The 21,205-nt window shown below is 38.9% G+C and overlaps 1 protein-coding gene across 1 annotated transcript; it reads left to right on the top strand.

Annotated features, from left to right (window-relative positions):
* Positions 1–1,621: 1,621 nt before the first annotated feature.
* On the top strand, positions 1,622–20,474 carry LOC139717843 (drebrin-like protein B). Its single transcript, XM_071629337.1, has 10 exons — positions 1,622–1,741; positions 5,260–5,315; positions 6,141–6,253; positions 7,684–7,758; positions 8,695–8,916; positions 10,365–10,516; positions 13,398–13,452; positions 13,974–14,033; positions 14,958–15,294; positions 17,532–20,474. The coding sequence occupies exons 1-10, from the start codon at positions 1,659–1,661 to the stop codon at positions 17,984–17,986; spliced, it is 1,608 nt and encodes a 535-aa protein (XP_071485438.1). The 5' UTR covers positions 1,622–1,658; the 3' UTR covers positions 17,987–20,474.
* Positions 20,475–21,205: the final 731 nt, after the last annotated feature.

The following is a 21,205-nucleotide window of genomic DNA, read 5'->3' as shown; positions in this document are numbered from 1 at the left end:
TTTAGTGGGTGTCTCTTACTATGTCTTTATACATTTGTGCAATTCCATCTCGAATTGACTGTTGACAGTTGTATTTTTAAAAAAATCAAATGGAATATAAAACTTGTACGAAATGTGGAATATGGAACAAGGATAAAAAATGATTATGATTACTATCATCTAGGACCTTTTGATTATAATTATGACGACAACAATATGGTCATTGTAAATAGGCCCTATTGTGAGGAAGATAATGATGATGACTATCATAGTTTCTATCGTCAATATTAAGATCATTTTTGTGTGACCACAGAATTATCATTGGGAGAACTACTCTTTATGAAATAAGCAGTGCATTCTATAAAACAACAACAACAACAACAACTACTACTACTACTACTACTACTACTACTACTACTACTACACTACCTCTACTACTTCCACTGCTATCTTACTAAGTACTACTTCTACTATTAGTCGGACAATACTGTACCACCTAGGGTACTTCAATTTTTATTGAGGTTTTATTCTAATAGTTTCAGCGGAGATCCTTAATTTTGTGCTGCAGAAGTATACCAGTAGTAAAATTGTCACTTATCATTAAAAACAAAACTCTTGATAACCTAAATCATCTCATAGGCCCTATTAGATAAAATCAGTATATGGCTTTCTTTCTTTTTTTCTTTGCAGAGAGCACAACCAAGGAAATATGATTGCAGGGGCGGATCCAGGAATTCCGTAAAGGGGGGGGGGGGGGGAGGGGCGCAAACATAATTTCTGGCGCTACTTCCGGGTTTCATCTCATTTTTTTCTTTTTATTTCTTTTGTTTTAACAACGAATAAAGGGGGCGCGTGCCCGGTGCCCCCACCCCCCTCCACCGATCCTACACTGTGATTGTAATACTTACAACTTCTAGTAGTTATTGATGTTTTGGAGACCCTTTCATTAAAAGAAAAAATATATATACAATGTATATATATATATATATAATGTTTTGATAATCTCGCTCTGCCACAGCACCATCTAATTATCACGGAATCCCGGGCCACAGGGAAAATTACATGAAGACAATGTTACAAAAAAATTATTATAGCCGACTAAGCCAAGTCACTGAAAAAATGGTGTCTCTTTAGACACCTTTTTTCTTGATGTATATTATATTGTATTGAATTCGAAAAAAGTATGATGTTATTTGAAATATGATGTATCACGTGTACAGATGAAAGAGAATAATGAATATCCCAGTGAGGGAAAAAAAATTTAAAAAAAGTCACTGAAAATTTGTTTGTTTGTTTGTTTGTTTGTTTGTTTTTTGTCGCGATTTATTATGTTTTGTTTTTATTTGTTTGTTTCTTTTTTTTACATCAAACGATGTTCGAGGAGACTCCAAAACTCGACATCCAACATTATATCCCCATTCAACCTGTCATCGCTGAACTACACCGTATACTACTACTGTAGTAGTACAGTACTAGTAATAAGGACTTGCGCCATCTCAGTTTGATTTGGTCAGTACTCTCTCACCCATCGATCACACCGAACTAATCGATCCCCGATCTTCGCCGCACCGTGCATTGCTGGCGCTACGAGAATCATAGAGGAATCGAAACCCGAGAAAAGAAAGAATTAACGCCCATGATATGAACGAGGCCGAGGCGGCGCTACACCTTCAGTCAAAATGTCGATAAGTTTTGTGAAACACAAGGACGCTATCCTGAATGCCTGGAAGGATGTCTGTAACGACAAGACAGACACTGACTGGTAAGTATGATGCTCTACAGGACACGTGATATTGGGGAAGGAACAAGTGCTTCGGTGTGTTTTTTCCTCCGAAGTGAATCCGAGGCATGAACAAGGAAACGCAGGGAGAATCTAGGGGTGCCTTGCGCGTTGGCGGTAGGCGGCGCCAGCGGTAGAGAAGCACGGGGAAGTTACCCGTGTGGCAGTGAATCACGTCCGCTGCTGCTCTCTAACTTCCGGGTGTAGTTCTCGAGTTGCTCCTGCTGGCGAGGTGGCGGTTGCGAGTTGTAGCAGGGCAGCTGAATGTCCCTTGCCTTGGCTTGCTTGAGTTCTTATTTCCTGATTGTAGACTGGGTTTACGACAATGTTATAAATAACATGAATCTAAAGTAGGAAGACCAGTTTATCAGCGTGAACTGTTCCTTCTGATAACTATGAACAATTTTTGTCAGTTTTAACTTCTTGTAGTCTATTTGGCTTATCCTGCCTTGATTTAGGAATTCAGTCTGTCCGGTTCCCCCTGTCCGGTTGGCCCCTACTAAGGGGTGTTGGACAGTACATACGAAGAAGAAGAAGAAGAAGTCATAGTGTCTGCATGGTTCAATTTTATTCGATTAAGTGAAGATTCGGCCGAAGATTCTAAAGTCGATTAGGTGGAACCTTATTTCTTTGTATTTGACTGTAGATCTAGACCCAACTATCTTCATGTATCCTTGTTTTATTAACATTCATCATTATTAACTAAAACCAGATATGTTGCTGATTGATATTGTACCCTATTTTTATGATGTTCCATCTTCCAGCTCGTAATGTATGCTGAACTAAGTGTTTTTGTTCCTTTTATATATGTGTATATTGGTCTGCAAATTTTAGAGCTGATTTCTAGACATCTTTGAGAGTTTATGGTGTTAGTCGAGCACTGATTACAGGAAGTATAGACACTGGAAAAAGCTGTCTATCAGGAAATTATTTCAGGATCTCGATAATTCCAGAATAGGTGTATTTCCATGGCTGTGAGGGAGATTCATCTATCATTGGAATATAGAGACATGCCCCTACTTACAGATCTTCCCTTTTCATCAATTGTACTTTGTTGCAAGGAATAGGTTATGTCATGGATATGTCTTAAACAGAAAGAAAAGACATACCATGACCGGCGGAACCTTGGGGGCCATGGGGGCTCGGGCCCCCACACTTTGTGTGCACCATACAAAGGAATACACAAGGTGTCATCACTTTGGGCCCCCACACTTTTTTTAACCCGGAAGTACATAAGTGGCACTAAATAGATATAGAGATCTTGAAGTGTGAGCGTGGTAAGGCTATGTTTTTCCACTGAAGACTTTTTTTTTTTTGCTTGTCGGCCAAAAAAAACGGAAATGGAAGGGGAGAGATGAGCTGTGGACCTTGTTTTTGTTTTGTTTTGTTTTTTGCTGTCAGCTGAAAAAACCCGAAAATGGAAAGGGAAAGATGAGCTGAGGACCTTTTTTTCTTTTTTTGCTTGTTAGCTCATGAAATCCGAAGGTGGCCCCCCCCCCCACTTTTGAAAATGCTCCGCTGACCCTGCATACCGTATTGTACATCTTATGACGATTAAAGACTGATGCAAAAACAGCATCCTAGAAATCAAATTACTGAACCAATATGTTTGTACATACGTTGTATGTAAAGAAAATTTAACTAATAAGATATTCTGTCACCTACTGATACATGTATATGTGTGATTTATGAATACATCATGGCTGTTTTCGTAATATACTGGTATTTGATTTATGGATGTTTCATTCTCGGGAACATAGAGGTGAGCTATATATTCCATTAACCTGCTCTTCTTAAATGAAATTCATTTGCTGGAAGCCAGTTTGCATCTACTTGTTGCTATGTCTGCCAAGCCTCGGACAAGCTTTCAGGTTGTCAAGAACAACCTCTGTCTAAAGCCTTTTAAGGGTATGCATAGAACTTAAATATGTTACGAAAACCGCCTATATCTCAAGAAGAATAAAGGTTTGGAGATTTGTGAAAGGCTTTTGTAATTATATTTTGCCTAAATGGTTCACCAAGTCTCATTATAAATACTCCCATATCAGTTGGACAACAAACAGTTGAGATAACTTCTTTTGAAATGTACATAATTATAATATTATCTTGTCACTCATTTGACACGTATGGTGCGATGTCATTTAATTACTTGTAGGAACTGAGAGTAATGGACAAGTTCTCCCCTGGCCGGCATTTATGTTAGTTTCCATGGATCTGCTTGTGACAAACCTACTTTTGTTAAAATATTATTTTGTGTGCTTAAAGGTCCTGTTTAACTCTGAGAACAGTGATTTTAAAAATGTTCTTGAAAGATATCACATTTGATGCATATGTGTTGGTCTGTTGTATTACAAAACATCCTACTTTATAAAATATTTGCAATAAAGCCTAAAATATAAGGAGATATCAGTATTTTTCTCAATAAACCATAACTGTAGATGGTTTAGTCACCATAACTGTAGACGGTTTAGTCTGGCAACATTCCTAATTATAATTACTGCACTTTTTGTGTATTTAACAATACTTAACATTGATTGTACGGATTCAAATTTTTACAGTGATTGTTTCTATCCCAAACTCACATTTTGGAACTATTTTAAAGCACTAATGCTGTGTTTTTGTTTCATCTGCAAATAGTAAATTATGCCTTTAATTGTTTGTTTGTTTGTTCGTTTGTTTGTTTTTTGCTCTAAGTGCCAAAAATACTTCCGGTAGATAGCATGTCTCTTACAACACTGGTGAGCAAAGTCATAAATGGCAATTTCATAAGTATATTCCTTGGATTCTCATTGATTTGTGAAATGTAAGGTATGGTACCTCACGAAAGGGAAAGACTCAGAGTTTAGGAGTATGAACATGTTATTGAAGATAAGCATACATTTTTGAGTTATTTGTTATGTTATTGAGCTTTATACCCTGCGACCATGTATTTTTTTTAGTTGATATTTTGTGTCTTTGAGTTTTATACTGTAATAAATTTGTAGAAGTAGTACTTGCAACTGCATGAGTAGTGGTAATAAATGACAATAAGAATATTGTTGATATTAATCATGATTATAATGATAAATAATAGATGATTATAATAACTGTAATTATACTATACCTGCAAAGATTCTTGCTATCTGATTGTTTGACTGCTTATTACCTGACCTTCACCAAAAAGTACAATTGCATGCTGTTGCTTTTAGGCAGTAGATTGCACCCCTCAACCAACTGCTTTCTTGTATGACTGTACTATAATACAACCAATCGCCTTTCATGAAAAATGGTTACCATTTCTGTACTATGTATATTCAGGAATTGGGGTAATCTGCATAATAATATATGTTGATGTCCAAGGTGTTTAAGACAAACAGTGAATGGTCTTTACATGTGTATTCACTGTTTGTATACTATAACACTAACAATGACAACAAATGGTGAGGCAGAGCTTAGAAAATGCACTGAGCATTATGTAAAGATAAAACATAACTTCTTTTTTTCTTTTCTCTTATATGCAGGGCTGTCTTTGGATATGACGGGAAAACATATGATTTGAAGGTCGTCGACACAGGAGGTGAGATTAAGATGTTCACAATCTGGCTGCGTGTGTTGATGTCAATCAAGTAGTTCAGACATCTGAAGGGGAAAAATAAAGTGATGATTACAAAATATCCCAGTAGTAGATCAGCAAACTGTGTTTTCTATGCAAATCTGACAGTAAATACAATATATCTGTCAATCATGTAGATGTGAATAGCAATTATATTTTGGAGATAATATTCATAGTCAAAATTATGTCTGGTTGTTTAGATGCAGGAACAGCTTGTGAGTTTGTAACTACACTGTTAACTTCAGGTGTTTTATCAAAACAGTGGAAAGTTGTGTGAGAAATCATACTACAAATGACATAAGATATATCAGTACCAACTAGCAGTAAATCGTGCTCTGTGTGTACATGTTAGTAAATCATGCTCCGTGTGTACATCTTCACAGTAAACACAAAGTGCGCCTCACACTAACGGGCATACTGGCATTGTCACATTTATTCACTGACAAAATGCTACAGGGCAGAAATGGTTTCTGTTTACTGTTTCAGGCATAGGAATTTTGTGTGCTTTTTGCTATTTGCATTGAGCTTTTTGGTGTTGGTTTTTTTTTTTCTAGTGCCCTCATTCATACTTAAATTGTGGTTTGTCCACCGAGAACACAAGCAACAACATCTCATTTTATTTTAAACAAAAACCTCTTCTCTTACTCGGCTTTTTCTCACTTCTAAGTGTGAAATTTGGATAGAAAAGCGCGTCCACTCCTTGAGCACTACCATCCCACTCGCCAACTTGATTTGGTCTAGCATTCCATTTTTATTTGTTTTCCTCTTTTCTTCATTTTATTTTTGAAGAGGATGGCGTCGCTGAAATGGTGGAAAGTTTCAACAGTGCCAAGATCCAATATGCCTTCCTTAGGGTCATCGACCCCAACAGCAACCTGCCAAAGATGGTTTTCATCAACTGGGTAGGTTCTAGTAATCAGAAGTAACAAATTGGAATGCACTCTTGTGACTTAAACTAATGCTCCTATATACACGTGTTCTGAGATGAGATCTTGTATCACTCAACACAAAATTCATGTTAAAGTTTAAGAAGTTTTAGAATGCTTTAAAAGTGTGAAAAGTGTGTTGAAATGAAGCACTTCTTAGATGGAAATGATTTGATGATTATTACCATTACTTAATATGTTTCTATGAGTATAACTGTTTTGTTACTATTGCTATTTTTATTGTTATTTAGTACCAGTTCTAGTTAAAATGATAATGATAATACTGATAATAATAATAATAATAATAGTAATAATAATAATAATAAGAAGAAGAATGATGATGGTCAATTCCACGGAAAGGTTGCATTTTATGAAAATCAAACTATTGAGTATAGATGATTAATGAAGCTTAATTAGATGGTCTGGTATTGTTTACTCAAAGCAGCCTTTCACAACGGATATTTTGATACCTCATTTGTGAACATCGGTGAACGTGGAGTGGAGTTATGTCCGAAAAACCTTCATTTTTCATGAAAATTGCCAATTTTTGCAGAATTTATGTATCATTTCTGATACACTATTATGACCATAATACAGCTTGTGTAATTCTCAGATGGCTTATTTTCTGAATGTTCTTTGGTCATAGATTGGTTTTATTGTGTTCTAGAACTTGTTCCGGCATCAATAAATATTATTCTCTCAATCTCAAAATGTGGTAGTTGATAGCGTCCCATAAGTCACGTTTTTGTGTCCCATCAGTCACACTGGTTTTCCCTATCCTGCTACTGTACCAATGAGTAGATATTCATACCACTTGGCTCAGGGTAAGCACCAACCCTCTGCTACATTCAGGAAAGAAAATATCTTTCCAGAGTCTCTGTGTGTAAGAATATTTCAGAACTTACTTTCCCATGTGAAAAACGGTGGTCCTCAGATGTCCCATAATTCACGACAGCAATTTTTCGTTGCTGTACGTAATGCAATGATACTTTTCAAACTAAGTATGGTGTTTTCATACACTGTGATATGATGGATCTAACCATGAACTGAGAAAAATGCATTTGATGCAACTATTTTCTCAAAATACTGGTTTGAAATTGCCAAAAATTGTCACTTTGTCCCATAAGTCACAATGGAATTGACCAATAGCACTATTGACTGGACGATTGCATGACATCATGATGACTATCTTGTTTAGCCATGTACAGAATATAAATCTTGAAGGTTTTATTCATGAGCATTCTAACATTAACCTGGGATCATACATTAATCAATACCTTGTACATCAGTGCCTTTTACTGCATGGCTTAGACAGGTAAAATGTCTACCATTTTGACATCTCTGTTTGATGATAATCATTATATTATATTTGGACTTCTTTCTTCCTGTACCATATCTTGTGGCAGATAGGAGAGGCTGCCCCAGTGTCGCGGAAAGGAACATGTGCCAGACATGTGCAGGATGTAGCCAACTTGCTGAGGGTAAAGACTTTGTCTGAATTGCGGTGCATTTCAAAATAATCAATACATCGTCCTTTGCTGAGTGTGTGTGTGAATACCATAACACAATGAGTACCAGCACAGAAAGATGAAAGACTTTTGCTTGAAAAGGAATATACATGCCACTATACACACACACACACAGACAGAGAGAGAGACACACAAACACACAAGTACAATGTAAATAATGAATGAAAATTATAGTGCATACTGCAAAACAGCTGCTGTTGTATAAAGAAGAACACTGCTTTCATTAGTTGGTCAGTATCAAAGCACAATTTCCATGGCCCTTTCTATATAAACATGGAGGCACACATTTCATTATTAGATTTTTGTACATACTGTATACGCCATATACATGTACTTCGCGAGTCTAAATTTTCATGAATCGGGAATTCCCGACAATTTCGCGAGTGGTTAAATTCGCGATCGTGGAGTCCTGCACTGAACGGAGAAATGTACATGCGTACGTCACATCCACATCGGAATCAGAGTCAATATTTCGCGTGTTTTTAATTTCACGAATAGCACCCGACTCGCGAAATTCGGAAAAATAAAAACCTCACTAAATATTCGGCGTATACAGTATAAGAAACATTGGTAGGTTTTTCCTTACTGATGGAAAAAAAAAGAATAATATGAAACGGAAATAACACTGCTTTTAGCACTGGAAATGAAAAGGGGAAAATAAATCTTGTGAGACTATCACTCTGGATATGCCCTAAGCCCTGGTATCCTAAATTGTACAAGTTGATCAATGAGTCAGCAGGAAATTGATTGTTCAATCTCGTCTCTCTTTACCTGATTTGATCATATTTGAGATTCCTGCACTTACATTGTTTTTTATCCTATGTCTGGGCTTTGAATACCTATCATCAGATGCAAAATATGATTCCTGTTATGTTGACATCCGTGCAGGGGGCCCACGTCACCGTCAACGCTCGCTCCGAAGATGACGTGGAGGAGGATGTCATCCTGAAGCTGGTAGCGAAGTCTTCCGGTTCCAACTACGGCTTCCACAAAGAGAAGTCGACGGGCCCGGTCGGCCAGACAGGTCCCGTGGGCTCCGTCTACAAGAAGACGAATGCTGCGCTGGAGATCAAGTCGCAGAGGAGCGACAAGTTCTGGCAGAAAATGGAGGTAATGGACAGGAAAAATTTTGAGCATTGTGGAAATTCTCCATCTAGGTTGATCAGCACCTTGTCTCCCATGTTTAAACATAAATCTGTCTTTGTTACTCTCATTTTTATCTTTACCCATTGTATCATCAGAGAAACTGAGAACAGATAGTTATCACTAACCCAATTCACAGAACTGCTGGAACACGAAAGAATAAAAAACAAAAAAAAACAAGGCAGATGTTGTTAATCAGTGCAAGATGCCACAGGGAAATAAAGTCTATACTTTGTCATATGTCCAGTCAGGCTAGCAGTTTACAGAAATGGCTACCCAAACTGAAAAGTCACTTACATGGATGATACAAAGAAAAAAAGTATTGTGCTGACTGAATGCATGTTATTATCACTGGTACTTTGCTGCGCATCTGATAACATGTTTCTTTTATTTGCTTAGTCTTGATGTTCAGACTGTCTCTTGCCATTTTGAAACAATGAACATAACTCCTTGTTTTTCAAAGCATCATACCGATGCCTAGTAGGGTTCCTTGGCATTTGCTCCTGCAACAGTTGCTCCCATGAAATGTTTGCATGCTAAGCCAGACATTATTCTACCCTCAAGTGTAACCCTAATCTTAATCCTCACATCAAACCAAACCTAAAACCCTGTCACAGCTGTAGCCTCCAATTCTATGAGAAATATGTGAACATGTTGTTGGGAATTATTGAGGGGTACAGTGTTCTGCTCCATTGTAATTCTGGGAAACTTCATATTTTGAGGAAACCTTTCAAGAATTGGCTCTTAGAAACTGATGACATTTGAATGGTGGTATTTATTCAGGATTTGTAGGAGATCGGTCAAGACTAAAGAAATCTCACACCTAAAGAGGAAGAAATCACACTTGTTCATGTCAATATAGTTCGTAAAGTAACAAATTTGTACAAGGTTATATGTTTTCAAGTATTAAAAAAAGTTGCTAGAATTAAGTTCCCATATCTTTGCAGTACATGTTATTCTTTCAACTTTTCATCACATTGTTATATACAGGGATGTGAGAGTTCAGAGTTTAATCTAATTTCGGATTTTCTTATTCTGGCCAAAATCCACTTTTCAGACTTTTTGGCAATACAAATGCATTGAAATGTTCACAGTTTCATGCACTTCAGACTTTTCTTTTCCTAATTTTTAAATTTTGTTCCATTTTTTTCCCTGCAAGTACTCACACAACCCTGTCTATATATAGACCCTTGTAGTATCCATGTGCAATTCCACCATGGAATAAAGTGACTGCTTTGACTTTTTTTTTTAGGGGGGGGGGGGGGGGGGAGGGGGGAGAGGGGTTGGGGGAAATTGGGATATATATTGGGATGGGATGTAAGAATTTTCCAACAACGCTTTGTATGGCCACTTTCACTTTGCCTTTACATTATTCATCCACCACATGTCTTTCTGTCTCATTTTCTCCCCCAAAGGATGATGAAAAGAAGAGGGTCACGGACGAACAGAAGAAGAAACAGGCGGAGGTACAGGAGAGAGAGAAGGAGCGACACGAGAGAGAGAAGAAAGAAGCCGTGGAGAGAGATAAGAAGATGATGGAGAAGATGAAACAGGTGGACAGCCAAAAGTAAGTCACCGCCTCCTGCTGCCATAGCAACTGATTGCTAAGTTGCCCTTTCTCCAATGTACAAAAAGCACCAATTATTCAGTGTCTGAAGAGTTATAGCCATGATAATGCAAATTTTTTTTTTTTTTTCATCATGGCAATTACTCATAAAACAATGAATAATTGGTGCTTGTTTACATTGATAAAGGGCAATTTCTCAATCAGTTGCAATTAAAACAACTCGTGGCAAGAATGATTAATTGGAATGAATATGTAGTACCCCTCTGCTATAAGGGATACGATCCGTCACTGGCTATCAGGCAGTGGTGTGCGATGGTCGAGTGGATATGATGCCTGTCTTGTGATCAGGATGTCGTGGGTTTGAGTCCCACCCTAGTACATACGTGTATGCCCATGATTTTTTTTTTTATCATGGCTATTACTCTTAAACACTAAATGATAGGGGTTTGTTTATGTCAGTGGAGGGCAATTTGTCAGTCAGTTGCAAAACAACTCCTGTCATGTTGTTCCCTCTGTTCACCTGTCAAGTGCCGCATTGCAATGATTTTGCTGCCGAATTTATCTTCTTGCCATTATTAAATTGGCGACTCTGAATTTTACTTTTATGTTATTGTTTTAGAAGATGAAAATGGTTGAATTAAAAAACAACAACAATACGTTGCCAATTTGAATACCAAACAGGAACGTTAGCACACAGCTTGTAAAATGTGTTGCCATCTGAAGGACTAGTTTTAGATTTAGCAATTGAGATCATTTTATGATTCTGCAATTGAAATGAGTGATGGCATGTGATCAAATAGGGCTCAAATAATTGAGAAATGTTTAGTGTACCCAATGAAACACTAACAAAGGATGCTATAACTTATAGCAGAATGATACAGCACCAAACCTTTAAAAAAACCCCAAAAAAACAGGGCAAGTTGGACTTGATGGGAGCAGTACGTAGGTCAGCCATTGGTAAGGCTTGCTGTCTTCTTGTCTGCTGTGAGTCACAAGCACAGTATGTATGACACATATTTTCTGATTTTCTGGTGTGTGTTTTTTTTTTTTTAGTTTATTCCCCCCCCCCCCCCCCCCCCCCCCCACTTTGCTGGACAGTCATTGTGATAATGGATTTCAGTTTGTAAATACCAAGTTTCAAATGATAATGTGTTTGTATATGTTATGTATTTATTGCCTGACAAAATGAAAATTAATTTTGTGAAAATCAAAAATTGTGCCACATAATGCAAGTTGGTTTTGATGAATAGAGTAAAGTTAGACAGAGCAGTTATACTGGTACTTGTTTCATTGAAATTGTGGTGTAGGATCATAGAGTTATGGTATTTTGATTGTAACATGTTTTCATGAAAGAGTACCATTGCTTATAAAATGACTTGTAAATTAGATGGGGTGATAACATGATCACATCAACACTTTCACTTTTCTTTTTACATCAAACTATCATAAACATCATGTTCTGGTGGGTATTAAAGGGGCATAGTCCTGGTAGTGTAGAGGGCGCTATTGACGATACTGCCGATCACCGTTAGCATTGATACGAAGATTACCGAAGTTGAACTGTCATCAAGAGTACATGTAAAATGTGTAGCTGTTGCCAAGTAACGTTGCCTTCGTTGTCTTCGATGTGCTTGTTATTGTGACATCACAAAAGAAGTTTGCTAAAGCTGTCATCCCCCTCAGCCGAATCATGAGCCGAACTGTGATCCGACCACTGACTACAGTGAACTGGACTTCTTCGGACTCGGGGAAATGGGCCAAAGCGTAAGCGCTAAAGAGGAGTCGATAGCGTAGGTCTCTATAGGAAGCTTGCACCATGCGCCTGCGTACGCATTTGACTGAAACACCGGGACCATTCACCTTTAAAATTAGAGAGTACAAGTACTCTGCATTTGATGGAAGAAATTTCCCGATGATGACAATTTCCCTTGGAAAATGAAGAGATGTTAATCGAACATGAGAGTAAGAGTGAAAGTGAAATCTTGAAGAATTTCAAGAGATGGAGATTGAGAGCATTGCCCTTTTAACCCTTTATGTACCCATGAGTCCAATGTGCATAAATTTTGCACACAAACGAATGGACAGGATATAAATGTGGCACTCAAAAGGTTAGGAAGTTATGCATGTATTTGAAGGGTGACACGGCATTTGCTCCTGCAACAATTGCTCAGGTCAAAATCACGTGTTGAGCCATTGTCGGTCTGACAGGCATGTATGAAAGGTCGTGCAGCATCATAACGGTATGCACAGTTTTCGCGAAAATGGTGTCAAAAGATGTGTGAGCCTTGAAAGTAAAAAGTCAGCGAACGGCGCGGTCAAAAAATTTTGCACAGCGGAAAAGTCGTGAAAAATGTCGAGGGGGGGTTGATTCAAACCCCCCCCCCCCCCCCCGGCCTTTTTAGGGTTAAGGTTTCGGTTAGGGTTATGTTTGCGGGTGGAATTTATGTTTGGCTTTTTGATAGCATGCAGATATTTCATGGGAGCCATTGTCGCAGGAGTAAATGTCATGGAACCACTTGCAGGAGGGTGAAACAGAAACACTCAGGGGTGATTAGGATATATGAGTTTGGAAAGTGATTAAGATATAAGAGCTTCGAAAAGCTGCAGGGTGTTTGGTTCCTGAATCTGCCATATCAAATATGTGACAGTTTAGATTCCGTGGCCTTTTGGGTCGACATAAAGAGAAGGATTTATGTGCAGAGTTAATATCCGTAAGTCATCTCACTCATTAGAGTGTGTTTCTATGACACTGAAGTTTTCATATGTGATATTTTTAGCTCACCTGAGACATAGGATCTCTTTTTTGTTTGTTTGTTTGTTTTTCAATCTGCCACTGATTCTGTTTTTCGTTCCTTTTTCGTCCTTTTTTTTTTGCACACAGGAGAGAAGAGCAGAGACTGCGTGAGGAGCAGGCGAAAGAGGTGCAGGCAAAGTGGGTGAGTGGGAGTACATTTTCTACATCAGTTGTACATGTATCATCTTTTTCTGCCTTTTCCGTGGATCCTTTTCACTCTTTTGGACAATCTCTGGTCTGTTGGAGGAGAATGAAGTCCAAATATACAGATTGAGGGAAATGCAGCAATAGTAATATAACACATGAGAGAAGTTTGAGGAATATTGGACAATGTATTAAAAAGTCATGAAATTTTTGAGGTTTTGCTGCCACCATAGAGGAGAGAAGACTACAACAGTTTGTGACATCACGTATGGACAGATGATAGTGAAGTAGAGGGCAGTGGATGTTGTTTAATAGGAGAATGCTGAGATTGATGAGAACCTCTCCCTCATACAGCCGTATCACATGAATTCTAGCCCATTTCAGACACATTTTCCTTTTTTGAATGCAGGCAAAGAAGAAAAGTGCATTGTACTATCAGGGTTGAACATTCTTGTAATGTTCTATATAGTGGCCCCTTTTCACAGAATTAAGTGTTTGTTGATTGGAAAATGCCAACAGGACCAGAAGCAGGAGGTGGATGCTGCCCCCACGAGGCGAACTGGCGAAAACAGGCAGGCGGTGAGTCAGAGCTTAACCCTGGAATACAGAGCTTTTCTTACCACCTGGCACAGATGTCTGGAAACTGTTTATCAATGAATAAAGATTACCCTTAATATTTCCCCTATCCCTGCTGTGTTACAATTGCTTTCTTGCTGGACTGAGTCACATTGTTACACCTCATTGGGCTTGCTAACCTACCACTTTGCCAACTTTGGATGGATTTAAAATGCTTTAATATGGAAAAAAAAAAGCTTGGCAAATTGAGCTATAGTCCCTGGACACGTAAAGGGTTAACTCTTAAGTCTCAGCGGTATTTTTTTAGTGGGGACCCATTCAGTTGAGTGTCCAGTTCTCATAAGATTATGCGAGGCATTGTTTAACACATTGCAGTTTGGCCACAAAATAGCAAAATACAAAATATTCTATTAAAACTTGCACATTGCACACAAATCAAGCATGTATCTGTGTGAGCTGTCAACAGGTACTGTAAAAGTGGATATTTTTGCGCAACTAATTTTTCATGCTCGGCCAGGTAAGAAGAGTTCGTGTGTTTTTAATTTCGCGGAATCAAGACATCAACTACTGGAACGTATAGCAAGGAAAAATATCTTTATGCTTTTATTTTTACGCTAGTTTGTGGTTGCGCAAAATGCGCGAAAATTTCAACACCGCGAAAACTTCCACCTTTACAGTACTCAACTTGTTGGGGTTTTTTTATAGTTATTTTCTCAACAAGAAATTGAAAGTGGAAATTGAGGTCCTCTTCATTTTTTTTTTGCACTTTCTATTCATCAAGATGCGTTTACCAAGTCGTTATTGCAGTCTATGACAGTAGATGAATAAGTAGGCCCTAAAATTCCTCTTGATGTGTATAGAATGGACACAAAACAGTATTAGCTAATGGTAATGAATTCTTCATTCATTCGATTTATACGATAAAAGGAGGCAGCAAAGATGATTGCTCAGCGGGAGAACAACCCCAAGGCCTTATTTGAGCAGGGCAGGGCGCCAGTCGCTCCGCCTCCGGCTCGGTCCCGCCCGGCCATGCCTGTTCCCGCCAAGGTGAGGCAACCAGAGCCCGAACCAGAGCCGGAGCCACAGCGGGAGCCGGAACCGGAACCGGAACCGGAACCAGAGCCAGAGCCAGAGCCGGAGCCAGTCTCTGAGCCTGAGCCTGTACAGGACCCGTACAGGGACGAGCCCCAGGAGGAGCCAAAGGTCCAGGACTTGTCTGATCCCTACCCACAGGAACCGGAACAAGAGCTGTATGAAAACACAGGTAAACAGCAGTTACAATCGATCTCATATCCCTACACCACGTATATCAGTAATGGGAAGAGGCTGTAGATGCTTGGAACACAGTCCCCTCATGTTACCTCTAAGGAGTATCATTTATCATTTTGGGGCCATAAGGGTAAAAAGTGAAAAATAAAGATTGACAAGCCAGTTTTTTTTTTTTTTGTTGATATCATAATCTACAGGTCATCAAATCTGTGGTGAAATTGTTTGGTTTACAAGTCTTTTGTGTGTTTGTGCAAGAAATGCTGGTATGATGGTGAAGGTCCTTATCAAGAACTCTCAGCACTCAGACCCCGTTTACAGTGCGGGGCTGGGCCGAGCCGCCCAGCCCCGCAATTTTGTCCGTTTACACTGCCGGGCTTGGCTGCGCTTTTGATTCAAACCTTTCAATATTTTGTCGTAGTGGCGCTCTGCTTGTAAACAAACGCAGTTTGGTATTGTCTGGTTTTCAGACCCTTTGCCAAATGAATTCCGTGGCGACAAATTCGCCGTTCGGGCAAAGGCCTTTGCCGAAGGAAAAAATCCTTTGCAGGACAAAACCACCCTAAACTATACTAGTTTTCGACATTGAGGGGGTTAATATCCTGAACAGCGAAATAGTACAACAGAGGGTTTGGAAGCCAGACTAAAATTGGCCGCGCATTTGGCCAGTTTGCGTTTACACTGAGAAAAGGCCGGGAGACTACCTCCAGAGCGTGGCCAAATGCGAGGACAACTTTGGCCTCGCATTTGGCCTTTTGCCCGTTTACACTGAAATGAAAGTGGACTCGGCTGCGGCTGAGCCTCGCACTGTAAACGGGGTCTGAGTCAATGTAGAGAGGGATTGGGAGGTGATTAGATTCAGATCCATGTCATTTATTCAGTCAACCACCTGTTCGCAGACGGTGCCTCCGAAGCATGCGGTTATGTGACGAACAAGAGTGTATTGTTAATATGTCACAATCACCAGCTGTTCGGTGGCGTACTCTTTTTTTCTTTCTTGCGCAAGCTCACCAGTGACCCAAACTTCTCGATCCAAAGATTTAGAAGTTAGGCTGCCAGTGTGACGAAATGACCAAAGATCACGGAGACTTAGCGATTTTAAATTTCTCAATCTTTTTTGCCAGTTTTACCATGCCTATTGCAGTTGTCCTTAAATTTTTCTGTGCTGTGAATTTGTCTTTGTCTTGTGAAATATTTTGTTGTTTGGTATTCCCGTAGGGAGTCAGTGATAGAATGATCAGCTTCAAGCAGAATATACATCGAGGATAAGTTTTGTTAAAAATAATTTTAGATTTCTTATTCTTAGTCAAATTTCTCACATTTACAGTTTTCCTAGCTTTATATACATTGGACTCCTTTTATAACGAAGTCCTCGGGTCTGGCAGCTCTCTTATATTGAAATTTCATCATAACGAACAAATAAACAATAGAAATGCATAGAGTCGATAATGTTGCAGCCTGAGTTTTGACTTTGTTGTAACCAGATTTCATTATAACTGTGTTAGTTATAACGGGAGTGCACTGTAACTGTTGTAGAGATATATGGTGAAAATTCCCATATGTTATTTTTGCCTCAGGGTACTCATGAAATATCAAAACCTAGCATTACATTTCTGCTTTTGATATGCCTTGCTTGTTCTTTGAATATTTATGAGTACTGTAAAAATGGCTTCTTTCGCGGTGGTTTTATTTTCACTCTTTTCGCGCTTTTAGGTTGGACCGCGAATTTAACATCACGCGAAAATGTTTTGAACTCGCCGCTTGTTACAACGCTATTGCGCACATGCACACGAAGATTCTGCGCATTGAGTGTATTGATGGTCAACATACACACAGCGATACTGCGCAATGTAGGTACAAGCATGTCATAAAGTACTCGAGAGACAGAATTTCAGATATGCCCGCATTTAATTTTGATTTCTATTGAATAAATAAAAGAATAATTGGATTATAGTTTGGGTTTTCATGTGCAAAATATAGCAGTTTTTGCCGACCGCGAATTTAATCACACGCGAAAAAGTCGGCACCGATGGAAACTGCGAAAGTATCTGTATGCGAAAGAAACCACTTTTACAGTATTATGTTTATAATATATATATAATTATATATTATACTATACTATATTATATATTTATAAGAATAGTTTAAGAGAGGTGTGGTATGCAGAGAGTTCAATGTAAAGTGTGTAATTCTTCTTTTTTTTTTCTTTTCTTTTGTTTGATCCTCCAAATCTAGAAGCTTTCCAGGAGACCAACACCAATGCTGGCTCACTCACAGGGAGGGCGCTCTACGACTACCAGGCAGCAGATGACACAGAGATAACCTTTGACCCAGACGACATCATCACCCAGATTGAGCAAATCGACGAGGGGTGGTGGAGGGGCGTAGGCCCCGACGGTAGGTGTGGCCTTTTCCCCGCCAACTACGTGGAGCTCATTTCGGGCACCCCCGACCAGGCCCAGCCGGAGCCTGCCTCGGCCCCGGCCCCGGCCCCAGCCTCAGCCCCGGCCGATGGGTCGCTGAGGGGCAGGGCACTCTACGACTACCAGGCGGAGGATGACTCGGAGATAACCTTTGACCCTGACGACATCATCACAGACATTGAGCAGATCGATGAGGGCTGGTGGAGGGGGGTGGGCCCCGACGGCAGGTGCGGACTTTTCCCGGCCAACTATGTCGAGCTGATCTGAGGCCTTGGGGTTTTTTGTTAGTGCCAATGCCTTCAACAATAGAGACACTCATCGTTGCACTAATTTACATCTTCAACGGAGCTTGGTACTTCCAACGCATTTCACAGACCCAGCAACCCTCCCCTTTTCATGTAGACTGTAAAATCCCAGCGTAGTACACAGAGAAACACAGAGTCATTCTTATGTAGACTTTTCTCTGTCTCCAGTGTTCAGCTTCTAGCTTCCAGGTACTCATCCTTAGGATTATTACAATCTTTTGATAATTTCTTCATTACACGTATAAGATGCTTTACGGGTGACTTTTTGTGAGAATTTACAACAGAGCTTCCCAGGCCAATGAACGTTCACTTTCAGAGAACCAAAATTAAATTAACCTACCCAATTCAACTATCATGTGGTTCTTCAACAGAACAACAAAGGAAAGAATGTGCAAAGCTCATGGATATAATTATTTATGCTGACAGCATGCTCCAAATAATATAAATCAAATTATCATACCATTCTTTTGTCAGTCAGACAACATCAATAAATCGTGCTCATTTTGATCTACTGAAGAGTAATGCCTATAAAATGTGTAGCCCCCTTTTTGTAGATTTTTTAATTTGTTTTTTCTATTTTATACATACATGTAGTTTTGTACAGTTTTGCTGCAGTGCCAGGGCTGGTAGAGCATGTGTGTGTACAGCAGTTAATTGCTACACTACTTCAACAGGTAGCATTCATTTGTTATAAAAAGTTTGATTCCTGTATGATTGTCTTGGATCTGGAGTAAAATGTATCATTCAATTGGTTTATTCAAACCTCGAAAAGTGAATGTAATGGGTCGGTTGTCTCATGGATTACCTGGTGGATAGGGCGTGCTCTGTTTTTTTTTTTTGTGGAGGCTTCATGCAAAAGGGGGATATCCCGAGTATACAAAAATTGCTTAGAAAGATGATTTATCATTGATATAACAATCAAGTGGGTAAATGCTGCGATTAAAAATAGTGAAAGGCCTTGTATGTCTACCTGGATGCACACTTGGAAACTGATGGGGCAACTCAGATCTGTACCTATGATATCAAAATTTCTTACCTAGTTTGCAGTTTACAAAGGAATTACTAGTTGGCCTATACAGTACATACCGGTACATGTTTGTGCTTGTCTTAGTTGTGTGACATGGTAAATATCTCCTTAGTACTGAGCTCACACTGTGAAGTGTAATTCACATGTTGCCGATGCAGGATCCAGATATTCTATTGAGCATTCTCGCCTGTAGTTCAAGGTTCATATCGACCAAAGAAGGCATGCTTGGCTGCTCATTCTCTCACATTTGAACCTTGAACCTTGAAGATATAATCCTGATAGCAGCTTGTCCATGAAGCTAAATTGGGATGGGTGTGCGATTTGATGCACTCAAGTCTTTGTCAGTCATTGATACTAATTGTCACTGGAATTTTGTGTTTTCTCATACATGTGGGGAATATTGTGTTGATGACAGATGAACATTCATTTGCGCTGTGTGGAACAGTGGTGATGCCTAGTAATTGTGCACTGTAGGCTATGTATAGTACAATTTAGATATCCCAGCATTGCCTTACATTGTTTTGGATATGTGGGACTGCGTGGAAACAAGATTCAATATACGTATAGCGATAAACCACACATGTAAAATGAGTGAAGTACTTCTCAGTGAGCCCTCCATATTATTTTAACCAGAAAAATGATATAAACTTCTGGGAGTTTTCATTGTGCTTTACTTTTGTACTGAGAAACACCTTTTAGGAGTGTCTGGATGTTCATCTGACTGTACTGAAAGTATGTGAACAGAAATACTACTGTATGCCTTTTCATTTGTTTATGTATCTTTAGTGTTCCAAAGATTTTCTGAAATCACATCACACCCATGCCATGCTTTATGCCAAATAGATGTGCTAGTGTTACTTGTACAGGCTCTCTTTCACAACGAATGGACCAAGTCGGGCAAACTCGGCATGCGTTATGTTGATAGTTACAGACTCAAAAAGAATGCCGTAAGAATGTGTTTTTACGTCCTCCTGTTTGTCACGTTGTCTCTCGTGCTTACATGATATCCGTGATTTGACCAGAAAATTCATTCCAGTATTACCCTGATTCAAAACTATTGTCAGACTTCAAGTTTAATTTATCTTGAATCTTTTGAATTGAGCAGTGTGGTGAAGATGTTCATTTTTTCTTTTTCCATGCATTCTCAGCTATTGTAAAAATCATCAGATGAATCATGTGTAATACAAGTTATATTGCTATTAATATATCTATATATATCTCAGTAATATTAAAATAAAGAGCAGATGTACTCAGTAGATTGATCTTTGTTGTCGTAGCATGTGATACAGATGTAAAATATGTCGTAGCAATATTACATGTGTCATTCAATATGATGTGACAGGTGGTGGGAATGTGACAACTAGAAAGATTGCAACATTTGCTACATGAATGATAATTAGGCAACACACAAACAAACAAATAAGCAAACACCACCACCAATGGATCGGGATGTAATTTGACAGAAGTACATTTTTGTGCAAGTCGGTACGCACGTACGCGTATATGATAACATAGAATGAAAGGACGGTGCACTGATTTACAAGTACACCTGCAGCTTGTATTTCTACACTAACAGCTTTAAAAATGCATCAACGCTTTTGATGTTTGAAGTATAATACGAATCATGTGAATCAAAGCAGATAGGGTGTCATGCGAAACGCAAGTTTGTTACAGGCGTAAAGTTTTGATATTTTCTAATCAGAACTTTTTTGTTACGAATTTTGTACGTATTTTGATTAAGTTAATGCAAAACTAAATCATATGTCAGGCTCATGTCAGTGAAATTTTTCTTTTTAGTAGTTGACATTGACATACCATTCACATTGATATCATGTTAATGCTAGATTGTGGTTGAATAAATGATGAAGTCATATATTTTATAAAGCACACGAAAACTGTAGTCTGTATAAATGTGTCATTTGCTCTGCATTGCAGTGATGATGATGATGATGATGATGATGATGGTGATGATGATGATGATGATGATGATGATGGATGATCTCGATGATGATGATGATGATGATGTGATCTGATGATGGTGATGGTGATGATGGTGATGGTGATGATGGTGATGATGATGATGATGATGATGATGATGGTGATGGTGATGATGATGATTATGATGATGATAATGATGATGGTGATGATGGTGAT

Source organism: Diadema antillarum, unplaced genomic scaffold (genome assembly GCF_040938485.1).
Source record: "Diadema antillarum isolate AM-2024a unplaced genomic scaffold, OU_Dant_1.0 scf00000083, whole genome shotgun sequence".
In the NCBI taxonomy this organism is placed as follows: Eukaryota; Metazoa; Echinodermata; class Echinoidea; order Diadematoida; family Diadematidae; genus Diadema; species Diadema antillarum.
Note: the sequence above shows the minus strand (reverse complement) of the source record. Positions and strands in the feature narration are given on the sequence as shown.

Bases quoted from the DNA above. Each gene is read 5' to 3' on its own strand.
- LOC139717843 (XM_071629337.1), top strand. From the start codon at position 1,659: ATGTCGATAAGTTTTGTGAAACACAAGGACGCTATCCTGAATGCCTGG. The intron at 8,917-10,364 runs GTAATGGACAGG...TCTCCCCCAAAG, and splicing joins AGTTCTGGCAGAAAATGGAG to GATGATGAAAAGAAGAGGGT. The intron at 10,517-13,397 runs GTAAGTCACCGC...TTTTGCACACAG, and splicing joins AAACAGGTGGACAGCCAAAA to GAGAGAAGAGCAGAGACTGC.